This window comes from Rattus norvegicus, chromosome 15 (genome assembly GCF_036323735.1).
Source record: "Rattus norvegicus strain BN/NHsdMcwi chromosome 15, GRCr8, whole genome shotgun sequence".
NCBI classification, from domain to species: domain Eukaryota; kingdom Metazoa; phylum Chordata; class Mammalia; order Rodentia; family Muridae; genus Rattus; species Rattus norvegicus.
In genome coordinates, this window is record NC_086033.1 from 56,956,013 (window position 1) to 56,982,726 (window position 26,714).

The 26,714-nt window shown below is 43.7% G+C and overlaps 1 protein-coding gene and 1 pseudogene across 2 annotated transcripts in view; both read left to right on the top strand.

Annotated features, from left to right (window-relative positions):
• Positions 1-11,115: 11,115 nt before the first annotated feature.
• Positions 11,116-26,714, top strand: part of Cpb2 (carboxypeptidase B2) — a 48,837-nt gene continuing 33,238 nt past the window's right edge. The window contains exon 1 of one of the 2 annotated variants that reach the window (NM_053617.2): positions 11,116-11,221. In NM_053617.2, coding sequence (NP_446069.1) covers positions 11,151-11,221 — 71 coding nt within the window. In that variant the 5' untranslated portion in view covers positions 11,116-11,150. The other variant, XM_039092945.2, reaches the window with a different exon arrangement.
• Trmt10a-ps1 (tRNA methyltransferase 10A, pseudogene 1) lies at positions 11,226-24,325 on the top strand (annotated as a pseudogene).

A 26,714-nucleotide genomic window follows, 5' to 3' on the forward strand; every position in this document is an offset into this window, starting at 1 on the left:
AACACTGAACAGGCAGACGTGATTACAAGGAAGATTATGAAATAGATCTACCTGGAAAGGTCTCAGCATAGAGTGGATTGCTGTCTGCCTGGAAGTTAGGACTCTGGAGTCCACATGATGCAATCTTGGATTAGGTGACTTACAAAGTCCCAGCCAGCCTACTGATTGTATCCATGCAGACATGCATGTAACACACACACACACACACACACACACACACACACACACACACACGCACACGTCAAGGCTGTCCCAGGAACACGATATCAGCCTCTTTCACACGATATCAGACTGTGTGAACACTTTGGCCACCTAAACTAGTCTATAGCACAGTGTGCTAAGTGCCTGAAACACACATCTATGTCCTTCCAGTGTCCCTGAGACCTACTTCCAGTCACTGTATCTACTACTCCAATCTTTATTCTTCATCCATACCACTAGAAGGCACACAGCCTTGGAGTAAAGACTAGCTGTGTTCTCTTATAAACCTGACATTGTTTTAGCTAGGGAGGCTCTGCAGTCCCCAAATCCAGAAAGACAGCAGGATATGACCAATCCTTCCATGAAATCAGTCACTCTTCAGAGTTCCCTAATAAAATTCTGGTAACAGAAGTCACTTCCCCACCCTTTCCAATAACAATGGCTCTTAATGCAACATCCTTTCTCCCTATTTCTGAAAGACAGAGTTTACATAGATATTTCCTTTCTTTTTCATTGATTTCTCTATTTATCACCCTATATGCTAGCATCTTTGGTACAGAGAGGAACTCTGCCTGCCATTAAAGGAGAATGTAAATACCAGTGCAGCTACAAATTCTTTGATCTACCATGGCGTCCTGCCTGCCAGATATGCTGGTGCAATGGTGGCACAAAGCTTGCGGAGTAACCAATGTCTGACTTGTCTGAAGGCCCACTGCACTGTACCTGACGCTGCCTGAATGACCTGAGACTACATAGCCCGGGGACCTACGGTAAAACCAAAAACTACTGTTCTACTAAAAGAACATAGAAGTAAAATGACTCCTAATGACACTCTGCTATACTCGTAGATCAGTGCCTTGCTCAGCCATCGTCAGAGAAGCTTGTTCCAGCAGCAGATGGGAACACACAGAGCCCCACAGCCAGACAAAATGTAGAGAGTGAGGAATGTGGAACAGCTAGACCTAAATGGGATATCTCGAATGCTTCCCTTCAGAGCTCAGAGAGCCCTACAGAAGAGGGGGTGAAAGGAATGTAAGACCCAGAGGGGATGGAGGACACCAAGGAAACAAGGTCCTCTAAGCCATTAGGATCAATGTCCATATGAATTCAGAGTCTGAGGCGGTGTGCACGGGGCCTACACAGGTCCTTTGGGATATATTATGGGTTTCCAGTTTAGGGAAGCTCTTGAGTGTGTGAATGAGTGGGTCTCTGTGTCTCTGGTGTTTTTGTCTTCTCTTGAGCTCTTTTCTTTCTGTTTGTTATTCGTCCTATTCTGATGTGTCCATTTTTGTTTTACCTTATCATATTTTATTTTGTTTTATTATTATGCCTCAGAAGTCTGTTTGTTCTCTAATGACAACAAGGAAGGAGGTGGATCAGATGGGAGGGGAGATGGGGAGGAACTGAGACGAGTAAAGGGAGGGGAGACCGTAATCAAGATATATTATGTAAAACAAAAATCTATTTTCAATAGAAGGAGAAAAAGAATTTAATGGATAGGGAAGAGCATGAGAGACACAAGCAGGGGCAATCTAGTTAATGTGCACTTGCTGTCCACAGTTAAGGGACAAGAAAGCAAGATGGTGATAATTCTTACATTTTCTGATGTTTGAAAACTGAAGAACTTCATTTAAATAAGTAGTTTGGTTAATAGAGAGCTATTGCACATTATTTTCAGATAGAAATATTTAGAAAACTACAGTGCCAGAAAATATTTCTTTCTGAAGCTCTATGGAATCTGATATAAAATTGAATGACCTCATAGACAGCTACCACAAAAGCACACTGTTTATGTTCTGTTCCAATTACATCCCAATTAAGGTACCCAGACAAGGTGCACTTGGAAGATGTTTTAAAAAATGGGTCTCAACCATCCCCTAGACCTACTGAATCAGCATCTTCATTTTCAAAGGTTCCCCACTTGATCCATGCCTTGGTTTGAATGTTTCTCCAAAAGATTCACTTGCTGGAAATGAAATCCCCAAGGTCAGATGTTGAAGTTGTCTGGAGGTAGGGTCTTTGGGAGGTATGGTGGTTTGAATAAAAATGCCCCCCCTAGGCTCAAAGAAATGACACTATTAGGAGATTTGGTCTTGTTGGAAGAATTTCCTAACTTCAGGTGGGCTTTGAGGTCTCACATGCTCATGCCAGGTCAAGAGTGACATTCACTTACTGATGAACCAGATATAGGACTCTCAGCACCATGTCTGCCTGCAATGCTACCTGTCATGAGGATAATGGATTAAACCTCTGAACTGTAAGCCAGCCCCAATTAACTGTTTTCCTTTTTAGGAGTTGCCATGGTCATGGTGTCTCTTCACAGCAATAAAACCCTAACTAAAACAGAAGGTGTTTTGTCCTCTAGGGAGTTTCCCTTCATGTAGAGATCAATTGATTCATAGATTACTGAGGTGTCATAAGGATAGCTTTTATTATAATACAGAACAAAACAAAGTTAAGCAAGCTCTCTTGGTCATGCTTGCTCAGTCTCATGGTGCCTGTATCACCTCGAGACTCTACAGAGAAGACCCTCAGTAGAAGTAGCCCCTTGCCCTTGAACATTCCCAGACTCTATAATTATAAAAATAAAAGTATATTCTTTATGAATTGTCAAGGCTACGGTGTTCAAGTATTACCATGGAGAAAGGGCTGAGATGTTCCACACTCGCATCAAAGCTTGAGGAAGCACTAGGAGGAACAGAGGTCTCATTAAAGACGTATAGTTGATAGGAAACAAAACCAGCCAGATTAAATTACACTTTTCCATGTACACTGAGCTTGAAGGCTGAAAGCGTCCTTCCAATACCATTTTCCACCTTCAGAACTTGATTGAGACACAGTACCACTTCCCTCCTCTTCTACATCCTTCATGAGGATAATGAGGATAATCCTACCCAATGTTGCCTTTCAGTGTTCTCCTTCCCATAATCCCTCTCTCACAGTTTCTTCTCTTCAGCACAGATCCAGAGTTGTGTCTTCTGGCCCTCCTGGGTTTGTTAAAACTGTCTTTTGGCACTACCTTTTCCTGGTGGCTAGCTCATTGATGGATCTGACCTTGCCTGTGCCCAATCCCACAAATCTTCCCTTCTGTCTCTCTACAGATCATCTTGGATGCCTTGCTTTGACCATCTCTAAGATGATCTATGTGCCCACTGACAGCTAGGCAACTTGGTAAACTGTCCCAAAACCTCGTTACTCTTCTGAGCCCCAAATGTGAAGTTTGCAATAACTTCCTTGGGATGTAACTTTGTTGTTTTAACCTCTGCCAAATCACTGACAGCTGGGGAGGGAGGAGGATATAGTTATATCACATGTATAATAATACACATATTACACACACATGCATATATATATATATATATATATGTATATATATATATATATATATACATACATACATACATACAAACACACACACACTAAAGACCAGTATAGCTGAGAGTAGAAACTGCTATATCTTGAGAAATAGGTAGACATTAAAAAAATCTTAGGAGAGATCTCCACACTTTAAAGTACAGGGGAAACACTTGCCACTACAGATGACCCATATCTTTTCTGATGCTCAGTTCCTAAAGGATGATGGAGCCTCTGATTTGTTCCTAAGAAATTCATGCTCACATTGGAGAGGGCTTGGCTGACTCAGGTCAGCTGCCCAAGCATCTTGGCGGCTCACAGGAATCACCACAAGAACTTTAGAAAAAGTTTGTGCTTGTAACCATCACCCCAGCATTCCGATAGTTAGTTTAACATGGATATCGAAAAGATCCCCAAGTGACTGACTGCACAGGGACATACGTAGTACTGACTGTGCTCCCAAGGGCAGGCCTGATTACAGCATCTCAGCAGGCAGATATGAATTCAGTATGAATTCATGAAAACGTCCCAACAATAATGCTTGCTCTCTCCACTGCTCTAGCCAGCCCCCCAGCAATAATGCTTGCTCTCTCCATTGCTCTAGCCAGCCAACCAATGAGCACGCTCCTGTCTGGGTTGCCAGGCAACCTTGGAGCTAGAGATCTCAGCTCAGTTTTGCTCACCAAAGCAAGGAAATTGGAACCCGGGATTGAGCTGTCTGCTTTTAGTTTCTGAAACGTCTTTTAAAGTGTGGCTTCTTTCCTCCCCTTTAGAAATACAGGAAGCTAGATACCCTAAGACTTGGTGTAAATTATAATATGGATTCATTTCCTATGAATAAACATGAGAGAAAACCTGTGAAGCGTGAAAAGATCTATCAATTATGTTCTTCAAAGCCTTCCAAGATTATGCAGCTTTAATGGCTGAGTAATTTTGAAAAGAAAGCTTGGAAATTGAGCTGCACCTGAACTCTAATTTAAAAAAAATAAAAAGGCATCAAATTAATTGGTTCTCAATGCTTCTCTAACAATGAGTCTGAAGTGCATGTCTGAAACTGACTGGTCGAGGCTGCCAGGGCTCAGCCCTTGCTCTCAGTGCTTGAGGTTGGGAGAAACTCCAAAGCAGCAATCCTTCGAGAAACTTCTGTCTTGATAATGAAAGGGGGTTACGAGGTTTCATGAAATCCTTGCTAGGTTATGCTTGCCACTTAATATTCCAAATTAACTGGAGACCCCATCCATGAATGAAACGGGTCCCACAGTTTTGCTGAATCTGCTGGTCTGTCTCTTTGCGTAGTAGTTTTCCACCTAAAACAGCAGAGGAAGAGGTCTGGCTGTTCTGGAACTGTGATGGCGAGATGAACTTCTGAGCAGAGCACGAACTGGCCCGTGTTCACACTTTACCACTTACCCCTTTAATACGAATGAGCTGTGCTCACCACCACTTTCCCAAGTGCTTTCAAATGCCACCCCGTTCAGCCCTTACCACAACTCTCTGATATGGACTCTTACTAACCTTAGTTTTTCAGGAGAAGATGTACTTCTAAGAGACCAAGTGTGTGTGTGTGTGTGTGTGTGTGTGTGTGTGTGTGTGTGTGTGTGTGTGTGCGCACATGCACAAAATCTATATATCAAAGTACTGAAGACCAGAAGTATTCCTACCTATCAGTAACAAGAAAAGCATCTGATTAAAAATAAGACATAGGGGCGGCTCAGCAGGCCAAGCAAAACACTTGCTGCTAAGCCCAATGACCACAATTTGATCCCTGCAGCCAACATGGTGGAAACAGAGAACCAACTCCTGCGAATTGCCCTCTGACCTCCACACTTGAACAGTGACATATGTACTTCCCCATCCAAAACCCAAAGCAGAGTCACACACATGATTCTAACCAACACTTCTCTCTGCCTGTGTACACATAAATGAATATATACCCAAATGTACAATATATAGGATATATGCTTCTGTATGTTTCATTATCACCATATATATAACTCTCCATATAGAGATAAATATGCACATACACACAGACGGTCTATAGGAACGGAAGAAAGTTTCCCAACATTTCACCATAGAAATATAAATTAAAACCAAACAGAGAGGCCGCCACCCAGTTATGGAACTTTTCAGTGAAAAGCCTGACTATGGCAGCTAATGAGAAGAATGTGGGACAACTAGGACTTTAACAACTGTACGTGCTCAGTTCAGCAATGGCGCTCTAAGAGAACTGAAAGCATGTGAAAAGGCTTGTAGACGGATGTCCATAGCAGCTCTATGCATCATAGCCCCAAGCTGAGAGCATGCCTGATGCCCTTTCTGGAAGAATGAATGAACCATGTTACAGGCATATAACTGGACGCCGGCCCGAGTAAGAAGGGAGCACCGACCAGTGCACAGGGTGAGATGAAGGACAACAGAGGAAGCCTGAGAGAAAAGGCAGCGAGCTGTGGGATCCTCGATGTTCCAGAGCAGGCAAAGTTACCCTCCACAGGAAGAGTCACAGCAGAGGCTGCTGCTGCAGTCTGACAGACTGACTGGGCAGATGGGGTGACACTGCTGGGCTGTGATGGGGCATGTGTTGCTCCAGTACACGCAAGGTGAATCCAACTGCACAGGGCTGTGTGCTTTGCTGAACTTGTCATGGTCAAAAGATCCCAGATGGCTGCTCGCTGCTACCCAGAGTACTTTAAAAATAGTTGCTGGTTTGATAAAAAGGAAATAAATCAGTGTCCCTTAGCCCTCGTCTGGTGTCAGTGCCGGTGTCCCTTGGCCCTTGTCTGGTGTCAGTGCTGGTGTCCCTTGGCCCTCGTCTGGTGTCAGTGCTGGTGTCCCTTGGCCCTCGTCTGGTGCCTGCACCTTGAAAGTTTTAGCAGTATTCTGACATAGGAAATCCAAAATCTGGTTTAAGATAAAACTTAGACCAGATGTTAGGAAGCCACTTCAGGGAGGGAAGCTGGGGTATAGTGGCACACACCTTTAGTCCCAGAACTAGGAAGACTGAGGCAGGTGGATCTCTGAGTTCCAGGCCAGCCTGGTCTACAGAGTGAGTTCCAGAACAGCCAGAATTACATAGAGAAACCCTGCCTTAGGGAGGGAAACAGGAATTATTTGGGGTTGGTAGTGGGCAGTATGAAAGAGTGAGAAATAGGCGTAGAACGAGAGCCAAGAGCTTCCTGTTCAAAATGAGCCTGCCAATCCGGACTCTAACAAATTAACAAATGTTAATGAAGCCAGCAACAAAATTCACACTAGGAACGGAGAATCGCTCCGAATGTCATTGACCTGGCAGAGCTGCATGACAGGGACTTTAAGGAGATAACCTAAGTTCTCATCATGATCAGAAAGAGAGACCGGCAGAAAGCCAAACATAGGCAAGGCCCCGGAGTTCATTCACAGCACAGCAGCAAGAGAAAGGAGAGGAGGGGGGGCAGGCATGGAGGAGAGAGGGAGCCTTAAGCAATCTTACCGTAAATGATTGAGCAATAAAGTAGTTTTACATAGTACGTTAAAAATAACGACCATAAGCAAAATTGGTGAGTATATAAACGCCCCACGAAAGGTTTTCAGTTGCTGAGGTGATTTTCTTGTGATTATGATATCTGTTTGAATGGGATAATGAATCAGAAGATAGTATGAAATATGGAACGCACAGGGACAAGGGTCATGGTTTTCTGAACCGTGAAAGGACAGTCACAGGACATAAAGGAGTGACTGACAAACTCCAGTAGTAGTTGAAGAAGGAAGGGTGGTTTACAGAAAAACAAACAAAACTAGATTCAAGAGAATCAAACACAAAGATATCTCTATTCTAAACTTTTGTCTTGGTAATATATAATTTGCTCATCTAGACACACAAAGCCCTGTCCACATCCATCCCTTGAGAACATTCATAACAACCTGTAAGTGTGCAGAGAGGAGTCTTAGCATCAGCGTCCATGTTCTCTCCGCTGCCTCTCTGCCTCGTTTCTGTCTCCTCCTCCCTCTAAAACGTTTCTCCCGCCCATCCTTCCTTCTCATCCAATGACAGGCCTCGTTCTATCTTGTACCTGCCTACACCTGCATGATGACATCACCCTACAATGTAGTAATTTTTTAAAAAATTATTTACATGTTCACTTTAGGTTCTGCTATCAGTCCCCCCCTTTTCTCCCAGTACCCCCCACACAGATCCTCACCCTCACACATCCTCCCGTTCTCCTCTGTGAAGGGAGATCTGTAAATGAACCACATTTTCTTTATCCATTCTTTAGCTGAGGGACACCTAGGTCGTTTCTGGTTTCAGGATATTACAAATAAGGCTGCTATGGACACAGTTGAGCAAGTGTCCTTGTGGGATGCTTGGGACATCTTTTGGGTATATGCCCAGGAGTGGGATAGCTGGGTCTTGAGGTAGACCTATTCACAATTTTCTGAGAAACTGCCAAATGGATTTCCAAAGAGGTTGTACAAGTTTTCATTCTCACTAGCAGTGGAGGAGTGTTTCCCTTGCTCCACATCCTTGCCAGCATGTGCTGTCCCCTGAGACTTTTTAACTTAGCCATTCTAATTGGCGTAAGGTGGAATCTCAGAGTCACTTGAATTTGCATTTACCTGATGACCAAGGTGCTGAACATTTCTTTAACTGCTTCTCAGCCATTTGCGATTCTCTGTTGAAAATTCTTTGTTGAGAATTCTCTTTAGCTCTGTGCTCCAATTTTTAACTGGGTTATTTGGGTTGCTGGTGTCTGACTTCTTGAGTTCTTTATATGTTTTGGATATTAGCCCTCTGTCAGATATGGAGCTGGTGAAGATCTTTTTCCAATCTGCAAGCTGCAGTTTTGTCCTGTTAATGGTGTCCTTTGACTTATAGAAGTTTTTCAGTTTCATGAGGTTCCATTTATTCATTGTTGATCTTAGTGCCTGAGCCATTGTTTTCCATTCAGGAAGTTGTCTCCTGTACCAGCAATTGTAAGTGGTATCACCCCTGGGCTGGTGGTCCTGGGTTCTATAAACGGGCTGAGCAAGCCATGATGAGCAAGCCAGTAAGCAGCACCCTCCATAGTCTCTACCTCAGCTCCTGCCTCCAGGTTCCTGTTCAGTTTGAGTTCCTGCGTTGGCTTCCCAGTGGATCTTGATTCAGTATATGTAAGCCAAATAAACCCTTTCTTTCACAGGTTACTTTTGGTCATGATGTTTCCTTACAGCGATACAACCCCTAGCTTATACTGTCAGACACAAAGAACATAAAAGGTCATGTCACCCTGTAGATTGTTGCTAAAGGAAATTTCCAGATACCTTCAGTAGAAAGAGCTATAATTCAAAATATATTGACTTTCATACTTTCTTTAGGTAATGCAGAACATAAAATATATAGCACAATACTTACTATATTTGTCAGAATATCTTACCTCGTGCTACCAAAAGATAAAACTCATGCACACATATATATCCTTGTGTACAGACACAAGCACACATGTTCTCATACGTATGCATTAAAAACCAGTACAAATGTACTCTCAGAGACTGTACCAGCATGCACAGGGCCTGCGCAGGTCCAAGCTAGATGGGGTCCCCTTGCTCAGAGAAATAAGTGAACATGAGCTCACATACCTAACCAAGAAGCTCTAACTGCTCGAAATGAAAAGTTCGTTTTCTCCAATGGTGTCTCACTGGACATGCAAACCACACTTAAGGGCAGCCCCATGCCCAGCAGTAGAGAACCAGCTCAAAAGGAACTCGCTGGCTTTTTCTTGTCTCACATTGTTTTGTTTAGGCCTTTTTGTTTTGTTTTACCTTACTGGTTTTTAGCTTGTATATTATGATGTCTGACTTTGTGTGTGTGTGTGTGTGTGTGTGTGTGTGTGTGTGTGTGTGTATGTGTGTGTGTGCTTGCATGTGTGTATGTGTGTGTTTGCGTGTGTATATGTGTGAGTGTGTGTGTGTTTCTTGTGCTTTTTTCTTATTTTGTTTTATTCTGCTTTGCCTGTTTGTTTTCTAATTTGCCTGTTTGTTTTCTAAAGAGAGAGGGGAAGAAGACATGGAGGTGGAAGGATGGGGAGGTGGGGAAGACCTGGGAAGAGGTGAGGAAGAGGAAGCCATGGCCATTTCATATATTGCATGAAAAATGGTTTATTTTCAATGAAAAAGAAGACTTACTTGGGTTGGTTTCCTCCTCCTATTCTCCATGTCTGTTATTTACTTGAAACACAGATTTATTTACTCTTGTTTGTATTCATCAGTTGAATTTATGTTCCTTTATTTTGGGGATGTGAAAACACAGTATGACCCTATTCAAAAGGTTTATTCAGATCAATGTCTCTCTCTCGCCATCGCTACTCTGTCATCTCTCCACACATGCCTGTGGGAGAGCAAACCCACTGATTTATGATCTATCCTTCCCGTGTTTTGCTTTACAAAAACAATTTTCAGGGGAAGTAATCTTAAACCACAGACTTTGTTTTGGTGCGTTTAAATCTCAGGGGAAGCTGAAGCATCTATTTTTTTTTCTCAAGTGTTCATTGTGGAAAAGCTGAATGGACTATTTTGCAAATTTCCCTGCCCTAATCTCAGGAACATTTAAATGTGTATGTACAAGTCAGAATGTGGGGAAGGCTGTCATGACTCTATTTGCTTACAGAACGAAGATGCTACCTGAGGCTAAACAGAATGTTAGATGGTGCTCAGTGAAGGGTGGTGGCTTTGATTGAGATGGTGGCTACCTTGATGACATTCTCTGAAGACAAATAATTCAGAGCTACATAAACTCTTTACTGCTTGTACCAGTCCAGTGGCAACCACCGTGGCAGACCCATCATTCCATATAGTTAAAGAAAGATGTTTTAATGGAGACTCTACAATCCTTTTCAAACTCTGCTGCTCAGCTTTCCGAAGCCACGTTTTGAAGAACTCACCTTATCTCATCACCTAAGTTGAAGACCTTGACAAGGATGGTCAGGGTAAGGCAGCTTTCTTCCTCACTGGGGCTTCCGCATGACCCAGACCAGGATCTTCTCATCAGTCTTCATCACTGTGAGTCTTCAGTGAATCAGACCATATCCTCCGAGAATATTCCAGGCTTTCTCTGAGGGATTAATCTTCTCCTGGGTGGGTCTACACTGCTATCCACAAGTTACAATGCATTTATAAGAGGCCAAGGTTAGCTATGAATAAGGCCCAATGCAAAAATCACAAATTTACTTAACACGTAAACCTTTTTGAGTTTGTTTTGTTCTATTGCATGAACTTTATATATGACGTCATGCCCCATTGCCAGGATTAAGATTGTCTAAATTAGACACAGTGGCTGCCCTCACCATGAATGGTTGTTGTTGTTGTTGGTGGTGGTGGTGGTGGTGGTGGAGTGTGTGTGTGTGTGTGTGTGTGTGTGTGTGTGTGTGTGTGTGTGTGTGTGTTTGAGGGTTCAGTTATCAAACGACCTAATTGTATGTGTATGTTTCTTTTAGACTGTGGAAATGGAAGCTAAGTCAACTGAGCCACAGAAACCAGAGGGAAGCTGCTGTTATACTTTAACCAGTGTGTAAAGAAGACTCTTAAGCAATTAGTTATCTGGGACTTTCTGCCCGAGGAACTTGGCTGCTCAACAAGTCACTGTTGGGATGAAGCTTTATGGCCTTGGAGTCCTGGTAGCCATCATCCTCTATGAGAAGCATGGCCTTGCCTTTCAGAGGTAACACCAGGGGCCTATGGGCCGCGTTCTTCCCACTTGGGTGTCTCTCATAGAGCAGGAGTAGTGTCCTGGGAAGGAGAGCCAACTGGGTGGAGGCCAGTTCCTTCAGAGACTTGAAGTGATCTGGGAACTATAGGATATCAGTAAGTTTATTTTTTTTCTCATTTTCTGCTTTCATTTTACCAGTGTGATAAGTACAAACAGTGGCTCTGGAGATTAAATAAACGGGACGATTTACCTGTACCTTCACACAACACATGATTTACATTCTTCCTGCCTTAGATGTATGAACTAAGTAAATACGTTTTTATTTTCACCTTGTTCATAGAGCACAGGAGGGGAAAGGGAAAGGTATGAAAGAGATCTGGATTGCACACAGGTACTGAGCGTAAACTGTGAGAGGAAGTTGAGCTAAAATGGACAGATAGAAGAACTTAGCTATTTCTTCATTAGCTTTGTGGAGTGATTTCCTGAGGATCTTTGACTGTAAAATGATTAGAGCACAAACGAGTGCATGTTGGAGCACACATGATACATGGGCTAACAGTCACAGCATATATGCTGTGTTATAATTACTAACCAGTCAATGCTAAGCTTTAGGATTTATAAACTCTGGAATTGTTATACTTTTTCTTTGTTCTGTTTCTATAACTCTTTTCTAGTTATCTTTGAGATGGGTCCTTGTCTTCCTCTTTCTGAGTCTCAGGGAGAGATGGCGCTTGATCCCAATGTAGGTGGGGAAAAGTATCCATCAAAACATTTTTTGAGTCACACAACCAATAGAAAATTCACTCATTCAGCTAGTGCTGTGACCCTGAAGCTGTGTTTATGAAAGCTGGCTGATTCTGTTTTGCTCAGTGTGATTGTCAAGTATCAAGCAGTAAATTCCATTGTGAGAGGCTAGTTGTTAATGAGTTGATACAAAGATCAGAATTGCTGGAACAGTTGGTGACTTGTGTGTATATTTTATTAATAGTCAAGTAAGTATGATTTTAGGATCTTTGTCGGTTCTAATATTCCACAACTTGATGGTTGTCTTTTGTTAGAAGAAAGGCAGCAGCAACTCTGATAACATCATCTAACCTTAACCCTGACCCTGACCCTGACCCTGACCCTGACCCAGGGTCTTTGGGTGGAGGGGGCAGAAATCCATTGTTATTTAGGAATGTGTTTGACTCATATACTAGGTGGACACAATATTGCTATTTAAATACCTACCCTATACTAAGTATCTGTCCTCCCCTTCCCTCTCCTTCCCTCCCCATCCTCCTCTCTCATCTCCCCCACCTTTGTCAAATGGCTTCTCTATGTTGCCCATGTTGACTCTGAATTTCTGACCCTCTGCCCAAGCCTCTCAAGTAGATGTGGTTGGACTGTAGATGTGCGCTACGAGCTGGCTCCAGGCGTCAACATGACTCTATACTAGACACAGCACACTGAAAGATCTTACTGTATCTTTACAAAATCATCAAACCTGTACCCATTCAGTGGAGCTAAATAATGCAAATGAAAGAGACAGACAGAGGGAAAACTCTCTTGCACGTGGTTCCTACGTCCTTTGCTGTGGCGTGTACTCTGAAAGCTCTAGAGACGAATACCTGAAGAGTGGAATGAGAACATCATTACAGTTCAGCCAAATAATACTACATGCAAAATATTTAGCATTTGCGAGTACCTGGAGGGCCTACATGTGAGGGACCACGTTGGAGACAGAAGCATCCCGAGCTCTGAACTCTCACCCCTGCACTAGAAGTAATAAGATGAAGCCCCTCCCCCAGTGTTTCTGAGCTCTGCTTCTTCAGGAGCAAGTTATTACTAGCACTAAAAGAGAAATCTAATTTCATTCAGAGTGACAGCCTTTGATAAATTCTTATTTCTGGGGGTTAGAATTTAAACCTTTCCAGAAAGCAGTAACCAGCTGGCATTCGCCTGAAGCTGTTCTTTGTTACTGTTTTCTTGCCGTGATCATTTTCCTAATAACAGTTTGTGTTGGAGCAATGTCCTCATGGTTGATTTGTAGGTGTGTGCTGATAACCCTCATCTGTGAAATGCCATGGACCCACAGACACAAACAGCTTGTATAAAGGCATAAATACCATACGCCAGAGAGGAAGGCAGCTGAAGCCTGAATTTCCATACCCGGTTGGCTTTTCAGGGCCAGATAAATAAATGAAATACTAGCAAGAATCTTGTAAACAAAGTCATTAATTGCATTGTGCAATGATTATCTAAGTGGAGTCTGACAGCCCAGGCCATTGGGAAAAGAAAAATGAGAAACATGGGCAGAGAAGAGGAGACAGGTTTGGAGAGAAGGGCATCATAGACCATGGCACATGCATTTTGTTAATATCACACTCTGGCTGGGCATCAATTCCAGTCATTCTCCTTCAGATATTGTTCCTTCGGATCAGTATTTTTGTCCGAAGGAGCAGACCACCAAACAGTGCAAAGCATGTAACAACAGCATAACTGGATCGATCTATCTATCTATCTATCTATCTATCTATCTATCTATCTATCTATCTATCTATCATCCATCTATCCATCCAACCATCCCATCCACCCATCTAGCATTTCTTTTTTTTTTTTTTTTTTTTTTTTTTGGTTCTTTTTTTCGGAGCTGGGGACCGAACCCAGGGCCTTGCGCTTCCTAGGCAAGCGCTCTACCACTGAGCTAAATCCCCAGCCCCATCTAGCATTTCTATCAGCTGTCAATGTATCTATTTACCTATGTACTTATATATGTATGTATGCATTTTATTCTATTTTTAGTTCAAGATTTTTCTTAACTATTTCTTCTGCAAATGCTGTAATTATCACTATAGAGATTCAACAAAACTCACCTTTGTTTTTCACTTCTTGTCCCTGGGCATTCTACATAGTGGGGTTATTTTTCCTCATGGACAAACAGTAGGTCAGAAGAATCTCATGGCTTTTCAGCCCACCCTGAGGTAACTGACAGACCTTGGACTGTATTAAAATACAAAGCATCTCTATTCAGAAGTTAGAATACCATCTCCAGTGGAGCCATTGTTCAAATTTCTCGGTCTTTCTGGATAAAAAGAAAAACTTTAGATTTATTCATCACAGATCTGTTGATCAGAGTGAAGAGAGCAGCTTGTAAACCCCCCAGCTCTGACGAGTGTGCAAAGGACCTCATCTAGTCAGGTACAGAAATAAGACGTTTGGGAACAGAAGAACATGGCTTACTGGCTGCCTGTGTGCTATTTCAGCTGATCTAATGGGGAGAGCCTGCGACTGGCTCAACCTCAGCCACTGGAAACACAAAACCAAAACCAAACAAGAAAACTTCCTAACTTTGTCCTTCTGTTCATTTGCCCGTGTGATCAACCAATTCGTATTATTGTAGCAGACTCTGAGACCCCTGAGGCCCTTCTTTGTGATTTATCTTTTTTTTTTTTTTGAGCTGGGGACCGAACCCAGGGCCTTGTGCTTCCTAGGTAAGCGCTCTACCACTGAGCTAAATCCTCAGCCCCGTGATTTATCTTACATAGCAGGAACATCTGTCTGTTTCTGGCCAAATTCCCCCAGGAGGTTGGCTCTGAGATGAAGACTGACCTACAGGCAGTTTTCTGGAGAGGGCCGTCATCCAGCTCTGTGGAAGAATGAGGGAGGCGAGTTTGGAGTGGTGGAGTAAGGGAAGTGAAGAGCAGGGTGGGGGGATTGAACTGTGATCCTGTCACAACAGACGCCACCCCGCCCCCTGCATGTCCACTGCCACATTGGTGCGTTTTTAAAATTCTCTGATCATGGATTATGTGGCCCGTGCCTCATTATCTCTGAGAATGTTTGAGCATCTCCTTTGGCAGTGTTCAGAGGAGCTTGGGCCAACGCCACAGGACTGTTGCAGAAAGGAGTCATGGTCCCTTTAGAGCAGTGGTTCTCAACTTTCCTAATGCTGCCACCCTGTAATATAATTCCTCATCTTGTGGTGACCACCACCACCCACCCCCCAACCATAAACTTACTTTTGTTGCTACCGCATGACTATAATTTTTCTATTGTTATGAATTATGATGTAAACATCTGACTTGCCAGGTATCTGATATGTGACCCCCCCCAAGGGGTCGCAACCCACAGATTGAGAACCACTGCTTCGAACATTTCTTACAACGCTAGTGTCTTTTGAGGGCTATCTAGATCCTCCTTCAGAGAGAAAATCTGGGTGCAAGTACTGACTCCAGTCTGGAGACAATGGATTATGCCTTTTCACTGTGGTAGCTTGTCTTCAGTCCTTCTCAGTGCCATATGTTGGCTTATTTTCATTATAAAGGTTAAACAATAGTCTGGCTGGCTGCTCATCTGTCTTGTCCCTGGGGATGCTGTGTTCTCTTCACCCTGTAGCTCCCTGAAGGTCATGTCTTTCTGGCCACTGCTCCAGCTTGGCTGCTCACTAGAGCAGTGGTGCCTGGCTTCTTGCTGACAGACGAGCCTTGCCACCTGGAACTGACAGTAGGGGGTGGAGGAGGTCTCATCATCTCTGTTGCTATCAGGAAGCTCCAGTCTGTGGCAGAATGCCCCACACTGGCTCTGTGAATGGAAGCCACTTCTTGCCTGGCTTCCAGGACAATAGCAAGGATTAAAGCTGGCAGTGGAAATGCGGAACATAGTGGGACAAAGTGACCCTTCTCTAAAGGGGTTTGCTTGGCCATGCCAGTAGATTCGACATTCTAGTTAGATCTTTGGGGGAGGGTTTGGATGCTAGGATGGGCTTTAGGCCCCTGGAGAAAACAACGGCTTGCACTCACTAAACTAAAAATAGCAGAATTAATGTGGCAGACACTTAAAGAGTGTGGCGGTGTGCGGGGGTATTCATAGAACGAGGCACGATAGGATATACATACCGTGCAAGTTGGAGCTCTGTTTAGTGTAGGATCGGGGCGAAGAGGAGGCTGGGCAGCACTGGAGGCAGAGGAGCGGCTGCTTCAGTCAGGGATGGACTTAGCAGTTGTTTTGCTGTTGGTGATGATGGTGTCATTGGTTTGGTTTTTCTGAGTAAATAAAATGTTGAGATTTCTTTTTTCAATTTTTTTTTTAAAGAAGGAAAAATGGGAGAGAAAACAGTGAAACTGTATCACCTGTAGAAAAAGTTCTTCAGCTTGGCAGCGGCCATTTCCCCCTGCGTTCCTTAGGCTTTTATGTCTGTCTGCATAATTCTGCATCAGGTGACTATGCTAATCATTTTGAAACATTTTAGGCTCTCTCTCTCTCTCTCTCTCTCTCTCTCTCCCTCCCTCCCTCCCTCTCTCTCTCTCTCTCTCTCTCTCTCTCTCTCTCTCTCTCTCTCTCTCTCCCTCATTGTTTGATTTGTTTTGCTTTGATTCTGTTAAAGAGACAGAATCTCTTTAATTGACTTCGACTGACCTGGAATTCACAGTGATAAGCCTGCCTCTACCTCTGTCTCTGCCTCTCAAACTCTGGGATTGAAGCCCTGAACGACCACACCCAGCTGACCTCTTTTATAAATAGATAGATAGATAGATAGATAGATAGATAGATAGATAGATAGATAGTAATTAGCTGGGCATGGTGGCACTGCCTTCAATCCTAGCATTCAAGAGGCAGAGTGGAGCTTTGTGAGTTTGAGGCTAGCCTGGTCTACAGAGTGACTTCCAGAACAGCCAGAGCTACCTCGTGAGACACTGTCTCACACAGGAAAAATACAAACAAGCCACTGCAATTATGCACACGCCCCGGGTTTGGTGCCTATGATGGAAGACAAATCATATTTCGCCCTCTCTCCTTCCCAGACAGCCATGCAAGCTGGGGTTCACAACGCGTTCTTTGTTTATCCGTAACTTTCTCCTGCTTTTAATACAGAGTAGTTTCCTTTCTCTTCTAAATTAGTTTTTCAAAAATAGGACCATATTTCAGTTTGCGTCATCTTGTTTCGCTGCTTTATAATGTATCACGGAAATCATCCCCAAGTTAACTGTTATAAATCAAACTCATTCTTTATAACTGGAAAACGCCCTAGGACAGTTGCACACGTGTTTCCAGTTATTGACACTTTGAATAATGATTCAGTACATAGCCTTGAACATATGCCCGTGGGCAGCGGTTGAATGGATTATGCTAAACCTGTACCAGGGGTCGACGTCAAATTTCCCAGGCTGCTGTTCTATGAGCCACCAGAATCGTTTGATCGAAATCCTCCAAACAAAAGCACCCTCTGTCCTACTGCCAATCACGGTTACCCCTGACTCCTCGGTACTTAGGAGAGGAAGCCCAAAGCTCCCAGGGTGCTTTCAGGCTCTTCTTTATGGAAGGACTTCCTAAGACCTCTGCATGTGACCCTGGCGATATGGGTGTACAAAGTCAATATATAAATCAAGCACCTACCAAAATAAGTCCTAGAGAAATTTGCTTTAAACCAATTCTTCAGTATCCATAGAATCTTTTTGCTGAATAAATATGAAAACAAAATTGCAAGCTGAGGAGACGAAGGTGTTTGCCCACTTTTAACATAAAGGAGTAAACAGCCTCAGCTCTGACACGACAGCATAAGGGTGTTTTCAACTTTCTCGGAGTCAGTCAATATTCTCATTTTACACAGTCAGTGCTGAGAAGTCTGCTTTGCATGAATTACTCCACACACGGTGGGAGAAGTTTGATAGAACCACTTCAGAAATTGTTGGAAATTCTGTCCCAGCCCAAGGCCAAAATTCATTTAGTGGTTTTTCGAGAAACTCTTCAACAGTGAGTTTTAAAATGAAATAGACTAACAGTGCTGTCCAAAGGTGATGCCAACGTGTGGATGCCGAGGAGAAGTGGTAAAGAAGTATTAACTCCTCGTTTCAGTAACGAGACCACCATGTGTTTGTAGGAACAGAAAACCATCAATCAGCACTGCTGGTCAGGACAGTGGGACAGTGTGGACTCGGACATGAGGTGTTTCAGGATCCACTGGAATTGTGGTCTGGCGGCACAGAGGATATAACATGCTGTGTTCAGAGCCATGGCTGCTGTGACGTCATGTCATGCCACACAGGGGAATGCTACCACAAACACCTTGGATTCATCTGGTGGTTGGTTTTAAATTAATTTTTTTGGGGGGTCTTCATGCATTCCAAAACCTTTTACTGTTGCCAAGGTTTTAGGAGCTCCACACTCAGTTACACGGCCTCAGACTCAACCATGGTTTAAAGAGGCAGAGGAGAGACAGTAGAAGATTAACGTAACGCCCTAAACTTCTTTCTGTTCAGTTACTACTCCTCTCCTTCTCTGAACAGCCATGTGTCACACTCGGAAGAAGGAGCAGGTTACCATTTCCCAGCAAGGCTCCGTGACCTCCTGGGCTCAGCCTCAGCCTCTAACTTAGGCAATAGACGCTCGTGTCTTAGAGTTGTCATTGCTGTGATTAAACACTATGACCCAAAGTAACCTGCGGAGGAAAGGGTTTCCTTGGCTTACGTATACTGAATCACCATCCACTAAAGGAAGCCAAGGAGGGAACTACAGCAGGACAGGGCCCTGGAGCAGGAGCTGATGCAGAGGCCACGGAGGAACGCTCCTCATGGCTTGCTCAGCCTGATTTCTTTTCTCTTTTTCCTCCATCTTTATTAAATTGGGTATTTCTTATTTACATTTCGATTGTTGTTACCTTTCCTGGTTTCCAGGCAAACATCCCCCAACCCCTCCCCCTCCCTTTCTATATGGGCTTCCCCTCCCCATCCTCCCCCCATTACCACCCTCCCCCCAACAATCCCGTTCACTGGGGATTCAGTCTTGGCAGGACCCAGGGCTTCCCCTTCCACTGGTGCTCTTACTAGGCTATTCATTGCTACCTATGAGGTCAGAGTCCAGGGTCAGTCCATGTATAGTCTTTGGGTAGTGGCTTAGTCCCTGGAAGCTCTGGTTGGATTCAGCCTGATTTCTTATAGAACTCAGGCCCAGGGATGGCGCCACTCACAATGGGCTGAGCCCTCTCACATAAAGTACAATTAAGAAAATGCCCTGTGTGCTTGCCTGCGGCCTGATTTTATGGAGGTATTTTCTCAGTTGAGGCGCCCCCCCTCTCAAATGACTATAGCTTGTGTCAAGTTTCATAAAATTAGCTAGCATGCCTCCAATGGAGCCTGTGCTAATAATGCCCCGCCCCCCAAGCTACTATAACCTCTTCTGTACTTACAGAGCTCTCTGTATATCTCTTCTTTACTAAAATCTTTTATTCTATGTATTTTTAGGAGGTTAGAGAATGAATGATTAAGAGGCTAAGAACACTTGCTGCTTTTGCAGAGGTTGGCACCCGTAAGGGGACAACCCACAGATGCCTCCAACTCCAGGGGGTCCAGAGCCCTCTTTTAGCCTCTGTTGGTACATGTTTACACAATACACATCCACACTGAGAGACAGAGACAGAGAAAGACAGACAGATGGACAGACAGGCAGACAGAGACAGGTCCAAAAACTCTTTAAAAATTAGTACTTTTAGAGTGACAGGAAATCTGCCGAGGGGACGGACATGTGGCATCCCTGCTTGGCCCTCATGCTTGCTTCCTGTCCCATCATCGTACGTCATCACTCCATATTTGTCAAAACTGTGAAGCCAGCACTGGTTGGCCCTGTTCACTGGGCCTTTAAGAAACCATCGCTTTCTTTTTCTCTTTATAGAAATATCTCCTACAGAGAAACTAGATGGCAAACTGCAGACGTGAATGTGCTAAGAAGCCCTCCCTCTCCGAGTACATGGTTTACAAACAGAAAGTAAATTGAGACTGAGTCACACTAATGTATCGCCCAGACTTCCGCCAGCCGCACTGGGAACTGGAAACACTGTAGCAAGTGTTACACCGCAGAAAGGAATACACAGAGTAAAAGCAAGTGCTAGGACAACTGATGTTCCCAGATCCACTTCATTTGTGTATCCTGACAACAGAGGTGGCTAGGATATGGAGTAACTAATCACCATGTGCAGAAGGAAAGGCAACATTGTTAGAGCAAGTATAACTTTAAAATATGCGATACAATTATGGATAAAACCTAGAAAAGACATTAAAGAAAGCCAAACAGGTAAGTCTTCTGTATTCGTTGATGAGAAGACTCAAAACCATGAGTACGTCCATCCTCCCCAAATTATGAACCTTTAAATTACAAAAAACTCACCATGAAAACTTAAGGTTTTTATGAAACGTGACAGGTGTTGACTTTTAAATTTTATACTGAAGAGCAGATCTCCCTGAGAGGCTTTTCCAAAGGCACAGGGTTGGGGGATAGGTGGGAATAGGAGCTCATTCTGAAAGACACTGGGAATTAGTTTGGAGGTCAGAGATGACAGTTCAGGCAGTTAACCTGAACTTGATCCCCTGAACCCATGGAGAAAACACAGCTGTGGTTGGTGGTCATTGCTTTTAACCTCACTCACTACAGGAGAAAAGACAGGCAAAGAGCAACAACCCCATTCAAACACAACAGCCCAAAAAGCCATACTGTATTGCTGAGGGCCATCATAGATTATGCTACGATAACTAATGCACTCGAAAAAGCCTCAACTGAGGCAAGAAAGCCGTAATTAATAAGTAGTCCACTTGTGCTGCTATAACATCAAAATACTTCCAACTGTGGGTTTATAAGCAACAGAAACGCCTCCCTGTGCTAGAAGCTAGAAATTCAAGGTCAAGGCGTAGCAGATTTCCCCTGGATAGAGTGGCGGGAATTGGTGGGGTCACTCCCAGGCTTCTTTTATAAGGACATTCACCCTAATCTTATTCCAGAGGGCTCTTTTCTTATGATCTCTTCACTTTCCAAATCCATCACATCTCAGTATCACTTTAAGGATTGGGATTTCAACCTATAGAGTTGAGAGGGACACAAGCCTCCATCATGACACTTGTCCTGTCAGCTACCAGTAGAAAACGCAGACCCTCCCTGCTGCTCTACCCTGGAAGTCTAAACTGTTTCCATTGTACAACTCAGTCGGTGTCTTGAAGTTCTTTGCTCTAGCTTGCGTGCAGCCTCGCACATCCCCACTGGCTGAAAGTCAGGCCTCAGCAGAACCATGTCCAAGGCTGGGGGATGCAACTTTTCTGCAGCCTGGGAAAAAGATATGGTTCAATGCACATTTTCTCTGTCAGGTAATGTGAAAACAACCCACATCGATAGTGACATAGATAGCTTTGAAAGGTATGGGAGATTCTTAAATGATTATATGGTGTTAAAAAGGGAAAGGGGGAGAGAGAGAGAGAGAGAGAGAGAGAGAGAGAGAGAGAGAGAGAGAGAGATGCAGAGGCAGAGAATTCCTTTGCTATAGTTCCTACGGATAATTTCTGATGCCTTAAAAGATGGGATAGGGAAGACAAATTCAATGTGGAGACTGAAGAAGTGGCTTAAGGGTGCTCTTCCAGAGAACCTGGATTTGATTCTTGGTACCCATGTGGCAGCTCACAACTGTAACTCCAGTTCTTGGGATCTGACACCCTCTTCTGGCCTCCAACGGTCTCTGCATGCACACATGTAGGCAAAACATTCATACACATAAAACAATCTTAAAAAGACAAGAGACATAGATGTGACTATTATTGTGTTCCAAAGTTTGGTCAGACCTCTTTCACCTGTCAACCTGTAAGAAAATGGTGGATAAAAATGTACCTTAAGAAGAAGCCACCCTGGGAGTTGAGGTTTCTGAAGGAGGACTAACACGTAGAGCCAAGAGCATTTCAGAAAGACTTTCTGACCACACTCCGTCGTTTCCTGTCAGCCCTGCAGCTTGAAACAACAAATATGTCATCTGAAGTGTTGCCAGTATCCACTGATCCTACTAATGTAGAAAGAAAGCCAGGTGCGAGTGACGGTGAGGAGAGACAGAAGCCGAGAGTAGATTCAGGGACTGATCCAATATCTAAACGACCACTGAAGAAGCTGATGAAACAGAAACAATGCAAAGAGCAGCGGGAACAGTGCAAGGGAGGATGAAAAGAAAAACGCAAGAGAAAGACATTATAATGACGGTGCCAACTGGAGTCCAACTCAGATGGAAAGGACAGGAAACGGATTCGGAGACATGTTGCTTATATCGGCCTCCCCCTTACCATCGACTGTAGCTCTGATGACTTGATGGTGTTAAAGGATATTAAGAAACTTCATAAACAGATTCAACCATGTTATACAATGTGAAAAGCACCACAGTTTAACTTGACAAACCATGGAGGTCAACTGAAGAAGAACATGGATAAAAGTGGCCAAGGATGGTCAACTGGAAGGATATTCACATCATATCCGAGCCTATAGTGAACTCATAAAAAAAAAAAACAAAAAAACAAAAAACAAAAACAAGGACCTGGTTTATCTGACGTCGGACTCACCTAAAGTACTGAAGGCCTTAGATGTGACTGGAGGGTTAGTGCACCACAACCATCACAAGGGACTCACACTTAAGCAAGCATCCAGTTATGGAACTGAACGTGAAGCACGGCTCCCTCTTGCAGATTCTGTGAGGATGAATAGTAGAAAAGTCCTGGCAGTTAACCATGTGTTTGAATTATCCTGGAGTTCTTGGAAACGAGAGACTGGTGAGAGGCATTTTTCACAATCTTACCCCAACGGAAAGGAGCTGTTTTTCCCCCGCACACAAGGCCTGCAAAAGCTCTCCTCAGGACCACCAGGCCCTGCCAGGAAGGCAGGACAGTGGCAGTGAGGGAGGGCATTGCAGGATGATCCTGACTCACCACAGAATGAGGAGCAGGACCAGCAAAGCAGCCTGGTTTCCGCAGTGAGCCCTGACCCACAGTAACCTCCGCCCCCCCCCCCCCCCCCAGCCCCGTTCTCCTCTTGTTTAAGAGAAACCAGGCAGTGCCCTGCTTCACAGAATGTTCAGACTGCAAGAAAATTTTCTCTCGTCTCTGTTGTGGAATTTTAAATCTTTTTAAAGAGTTAAATGATAATGAAAAACCCTTTAAGCACTAAGAAAGGATTGTTTAGTTTTGTGTTAGAAGACTTAAAGGTGTGATTTCAGACTGGCTTTAAGCCTCCCATCAGTCGTGGAGGATGTTGCGAGCAAGTCTGCCTCCATCCATCATTCACTGGGGCATGTCCTTCAGGAAGAGCCTTCTGACCCGAGCTTGGTTTTTTCATGTTTCTCCTATCTGTGTCGTTTTGGTCTGATGGCTGTTTGTTGGGACAGATATTCATCATTGTCCTGTGAGTCTTCTAGAATCTCGAACTTGGGAAGCTACCCTTTTTTTCTATAGCTTCTGTGTTCAATTTTAAGAAATAACATTAATTCTAGGAGAACTACCAATTGTTTGCTGGCTCAACAATTCATTCCTTTTGGACAGTGAAGCCCATTCCTGTGCCTCCCTCACGATGCCTTCGTATGCTTCTGAAGTAGTTGCAAGAATAATCTTAAATCCCGCAATGACAATAGCTTATTCAATTACACAAGTTTTGCTGGGTAGATTGCTTTATAAGGTTACCTCTGAAGTATCAATTTGCCTTTACCTCGGTTTAAAACAAAAGAGCTATTCTTTCCATTAATTTTCCACATATTTAATATATTTCCATAATGTTAGCTTTTAATGTGAATATTATACACCTGTGTCCTATATAATTTTTCAACTCATGTAAACGTGTTTCTGTAAATAACATATGTGTGTAATGTTTACATCTGTCTATAATACATTTAGCTTTCATGCCTTAATCCACAATGGCAGGTTGATCTGTATTGTTTGTGGAAGGATTGTGTTGAATTCACTAATTTGAATTCATTAACTAGAAATTAAACAGTGTTCTGGAAACTGATGAAGACAGAGTTAGGCTTCTGCACAGTATTTGCAGAGAAGTGTGTTTAGGTCACGTGCCCCGTACACACGGGCAGTGGAACTCCAGGAGCTTTCCCTGAATCGTGACAAAGTCAGTTTCTGGTCTTTTCTCTGTATTATATAATGTGTGTGCTGTGTTAACGTCACACTTAGATGGAAGCTCGTTAGATCTGGTGTGGATGTTCACTGCCTGCTTTTGTTGCTTTATTCGTAGTTACCTATTGTAGCTAGCTCTTCCAAAGTCTATAAATGAAGTATATAAACAGTCATAGTATAGTTCTAAATGAATAAAGCTCACGCTGTTACTGGAAGAAGAAGGAGGAGGAGGAGGGGGTGGGCGGAGGGAAAGGGGGAGGGGGAGGAGAAGAAGGGGGGAGGGGGAGGGAAAAGGAAGAGGAGGGGGAGGGGAAGAAGGGGGAGGGGGAAGAAAGAGGAGGGGAGGGGAAGAAGGGGGAAGGGGAGGGGGAGGGGAGAGGGAGGGGGAGTGGGAAGGGGAGGGGGAGGGTAGTCAGGGATATAGCTCAGTAGCAAAGCAGCTCCCTGGCATGTACAAGTACCTGGGTTCAAACCCAACACTGGAAATAACAAAAGAAAATGAAAAGGGTGGGCAGGGAGACAAAACTAAAACTGGTAGATTTTTGCAGTGTGAGTAGCTGCTAAAGATTAGTACTTAGAAAAGAGATAAATGATACTGGTCAATTATTACCAAAACACAAAGGAATGAATAGGAAAAAAAACAGGCAAATAAGCTGGATTAAAAACAACACATCAGTACAAATTGGAATGCTAAATAATTAGAACATAAAAAATGTTCATGATGGGTAGAAGTCAAAAGCTTAAACATGAAGTAAGTCAGAAGATTAAACCATAAGAGTGTGCTGCTATGGTGATTTTAGAAAGTAGATGGCAGGGGCTGGGGATTTAGCTCAGTGGTAGAGCGCTTACCTAGGAAGCGCAAGGCCCTGGGTTCGGTCCCCAGCTCCGAAAAAAAGAACCAAAAAAAAAAAAAAAAAGTAGATGGCAGAGGTCATCAAGTACTGACAAGAGGGGGTCAGAGGAAATCTTGCCCCACTGGAAATACAAATGAGTGAAAAAAGTAATGGACTAATTTGACATTATCTTGTGAGATGAAAATGATGCATACCTCAAGACCCAGCGAGTCCTCTGGCCAGAAAATTCTTGTACTGTGAGCTATGGCAACAAGCTTGAAAATGCAAGTGTAAGTAAGGAAGTGCCATTCACATGAGTACGTAGAATATGCTCTTTTAAAATTTGACAAAATCTGTGGTCCATGCAAGGCAGGCACTCTACCACTAAGCAATGTCTCTTACTTTCTTTTTATAAGACTAAAATCAAAATCAAATAAATCAAGACAATCCCTGAAGGATCTCCACAGACAGTAACCTGCAGCTGTGTGTCAGCGAGACCACTGTTAAGAAAAGTGTTAAGAAAAGCAGAGGATGAAAAGGGTGGAAAGTGAAGGTGTTGGATATCTTTGGGAGGGTTGGGATGTGAGAGAAGAAGAGCACAGTGGGAACTCCAAGGATGACAGTCGAGCTCTCTCTTGAGTCTTTCTCAGAGATGAGGTGGAGTTGTGAAGATGCTTGAAGCAGGATCTCACTATGTAGCTCAGGCTGGCCTGGAATTGGCTCTGTAGCCCAGGATGGTCTGAAGATTATTTTCCTTCAACCTTGAGAGTGCTTAGAATTACAGGATACACCATCATACCTGGTCTGGTGCTGAATGTCTTAAGTGGGGGGGGGGGGAGTTCATAGATATTCTTTTTATACTGCAATAAATGTAAACTAGTGTTAACACAGATGTTCTCAAATACGTGATATTATGTTGCTATTAGTTACTTGGCAATTCTACATATTTGTGGAATACAGGGGTATATTAGGATACACATCCACACTGTTTAATAAGATCAGGGCATTGAGCATCTCCCTTCTTCACAGATTTATCTTTTATTTGTGAAAACATTCATATTCTCTCTTCTGGCTTTGTGAACATATAGATAGCACAGTCTTGCTTATCATAGTTGCCCCTGTGTGGTAGAACGTATTTCATCGAACAACAATTTGCATCTATGGATTTCTCTCTCTCTTGTCCTGCGCTATTGTCTCACCAGCAAGAACACGCGTGGACACACGAATCCTTCTGCAGCAAAACGTTTATTGTATCTTAAAGAGAGGGGCGGCCACGGCGCCAGCATGGCGTGGCTTATATACACCCTAGCACGGCGCATCCACATCTGATTGGTCGCTTACCCATGATCTCATAGGCATGCCCTGGAGTGGGCAAAGACCTTGCACGAAGACACTCTTGCACATGCGCACACAGTTAACTTCCTGAAAGGAAGTCGGGCTGGTGCGGCGGAGGCCAGTGCCATCTTGTAATGGCAAAAGCTATCCCGGCTCTCCACGTGGGTCGCAGTGGAAGCCAGCGCCATCTTGTGGTGGCGAATGTTATTGCGGCTCTCCACATCTCCCCCTTATTGTTTTACTAGTATGAGGCTGGTCTAGGTCCCTGCAGTTACGTCCATCTGCTGTGGCTCCTGTCTTAGGTCATTCCTCTATGTCACAGCCTTATCCGTCGTAGGGTAACCCTATCGCCACCGGGCCCCGTGTCTTAGATTGGTCTGTGCATGAGGAAAGTTGCCCGTCTCTGGATACCACAGTGCTGTGTGACAGTAACTGTTAAATGACCTAGGGCGA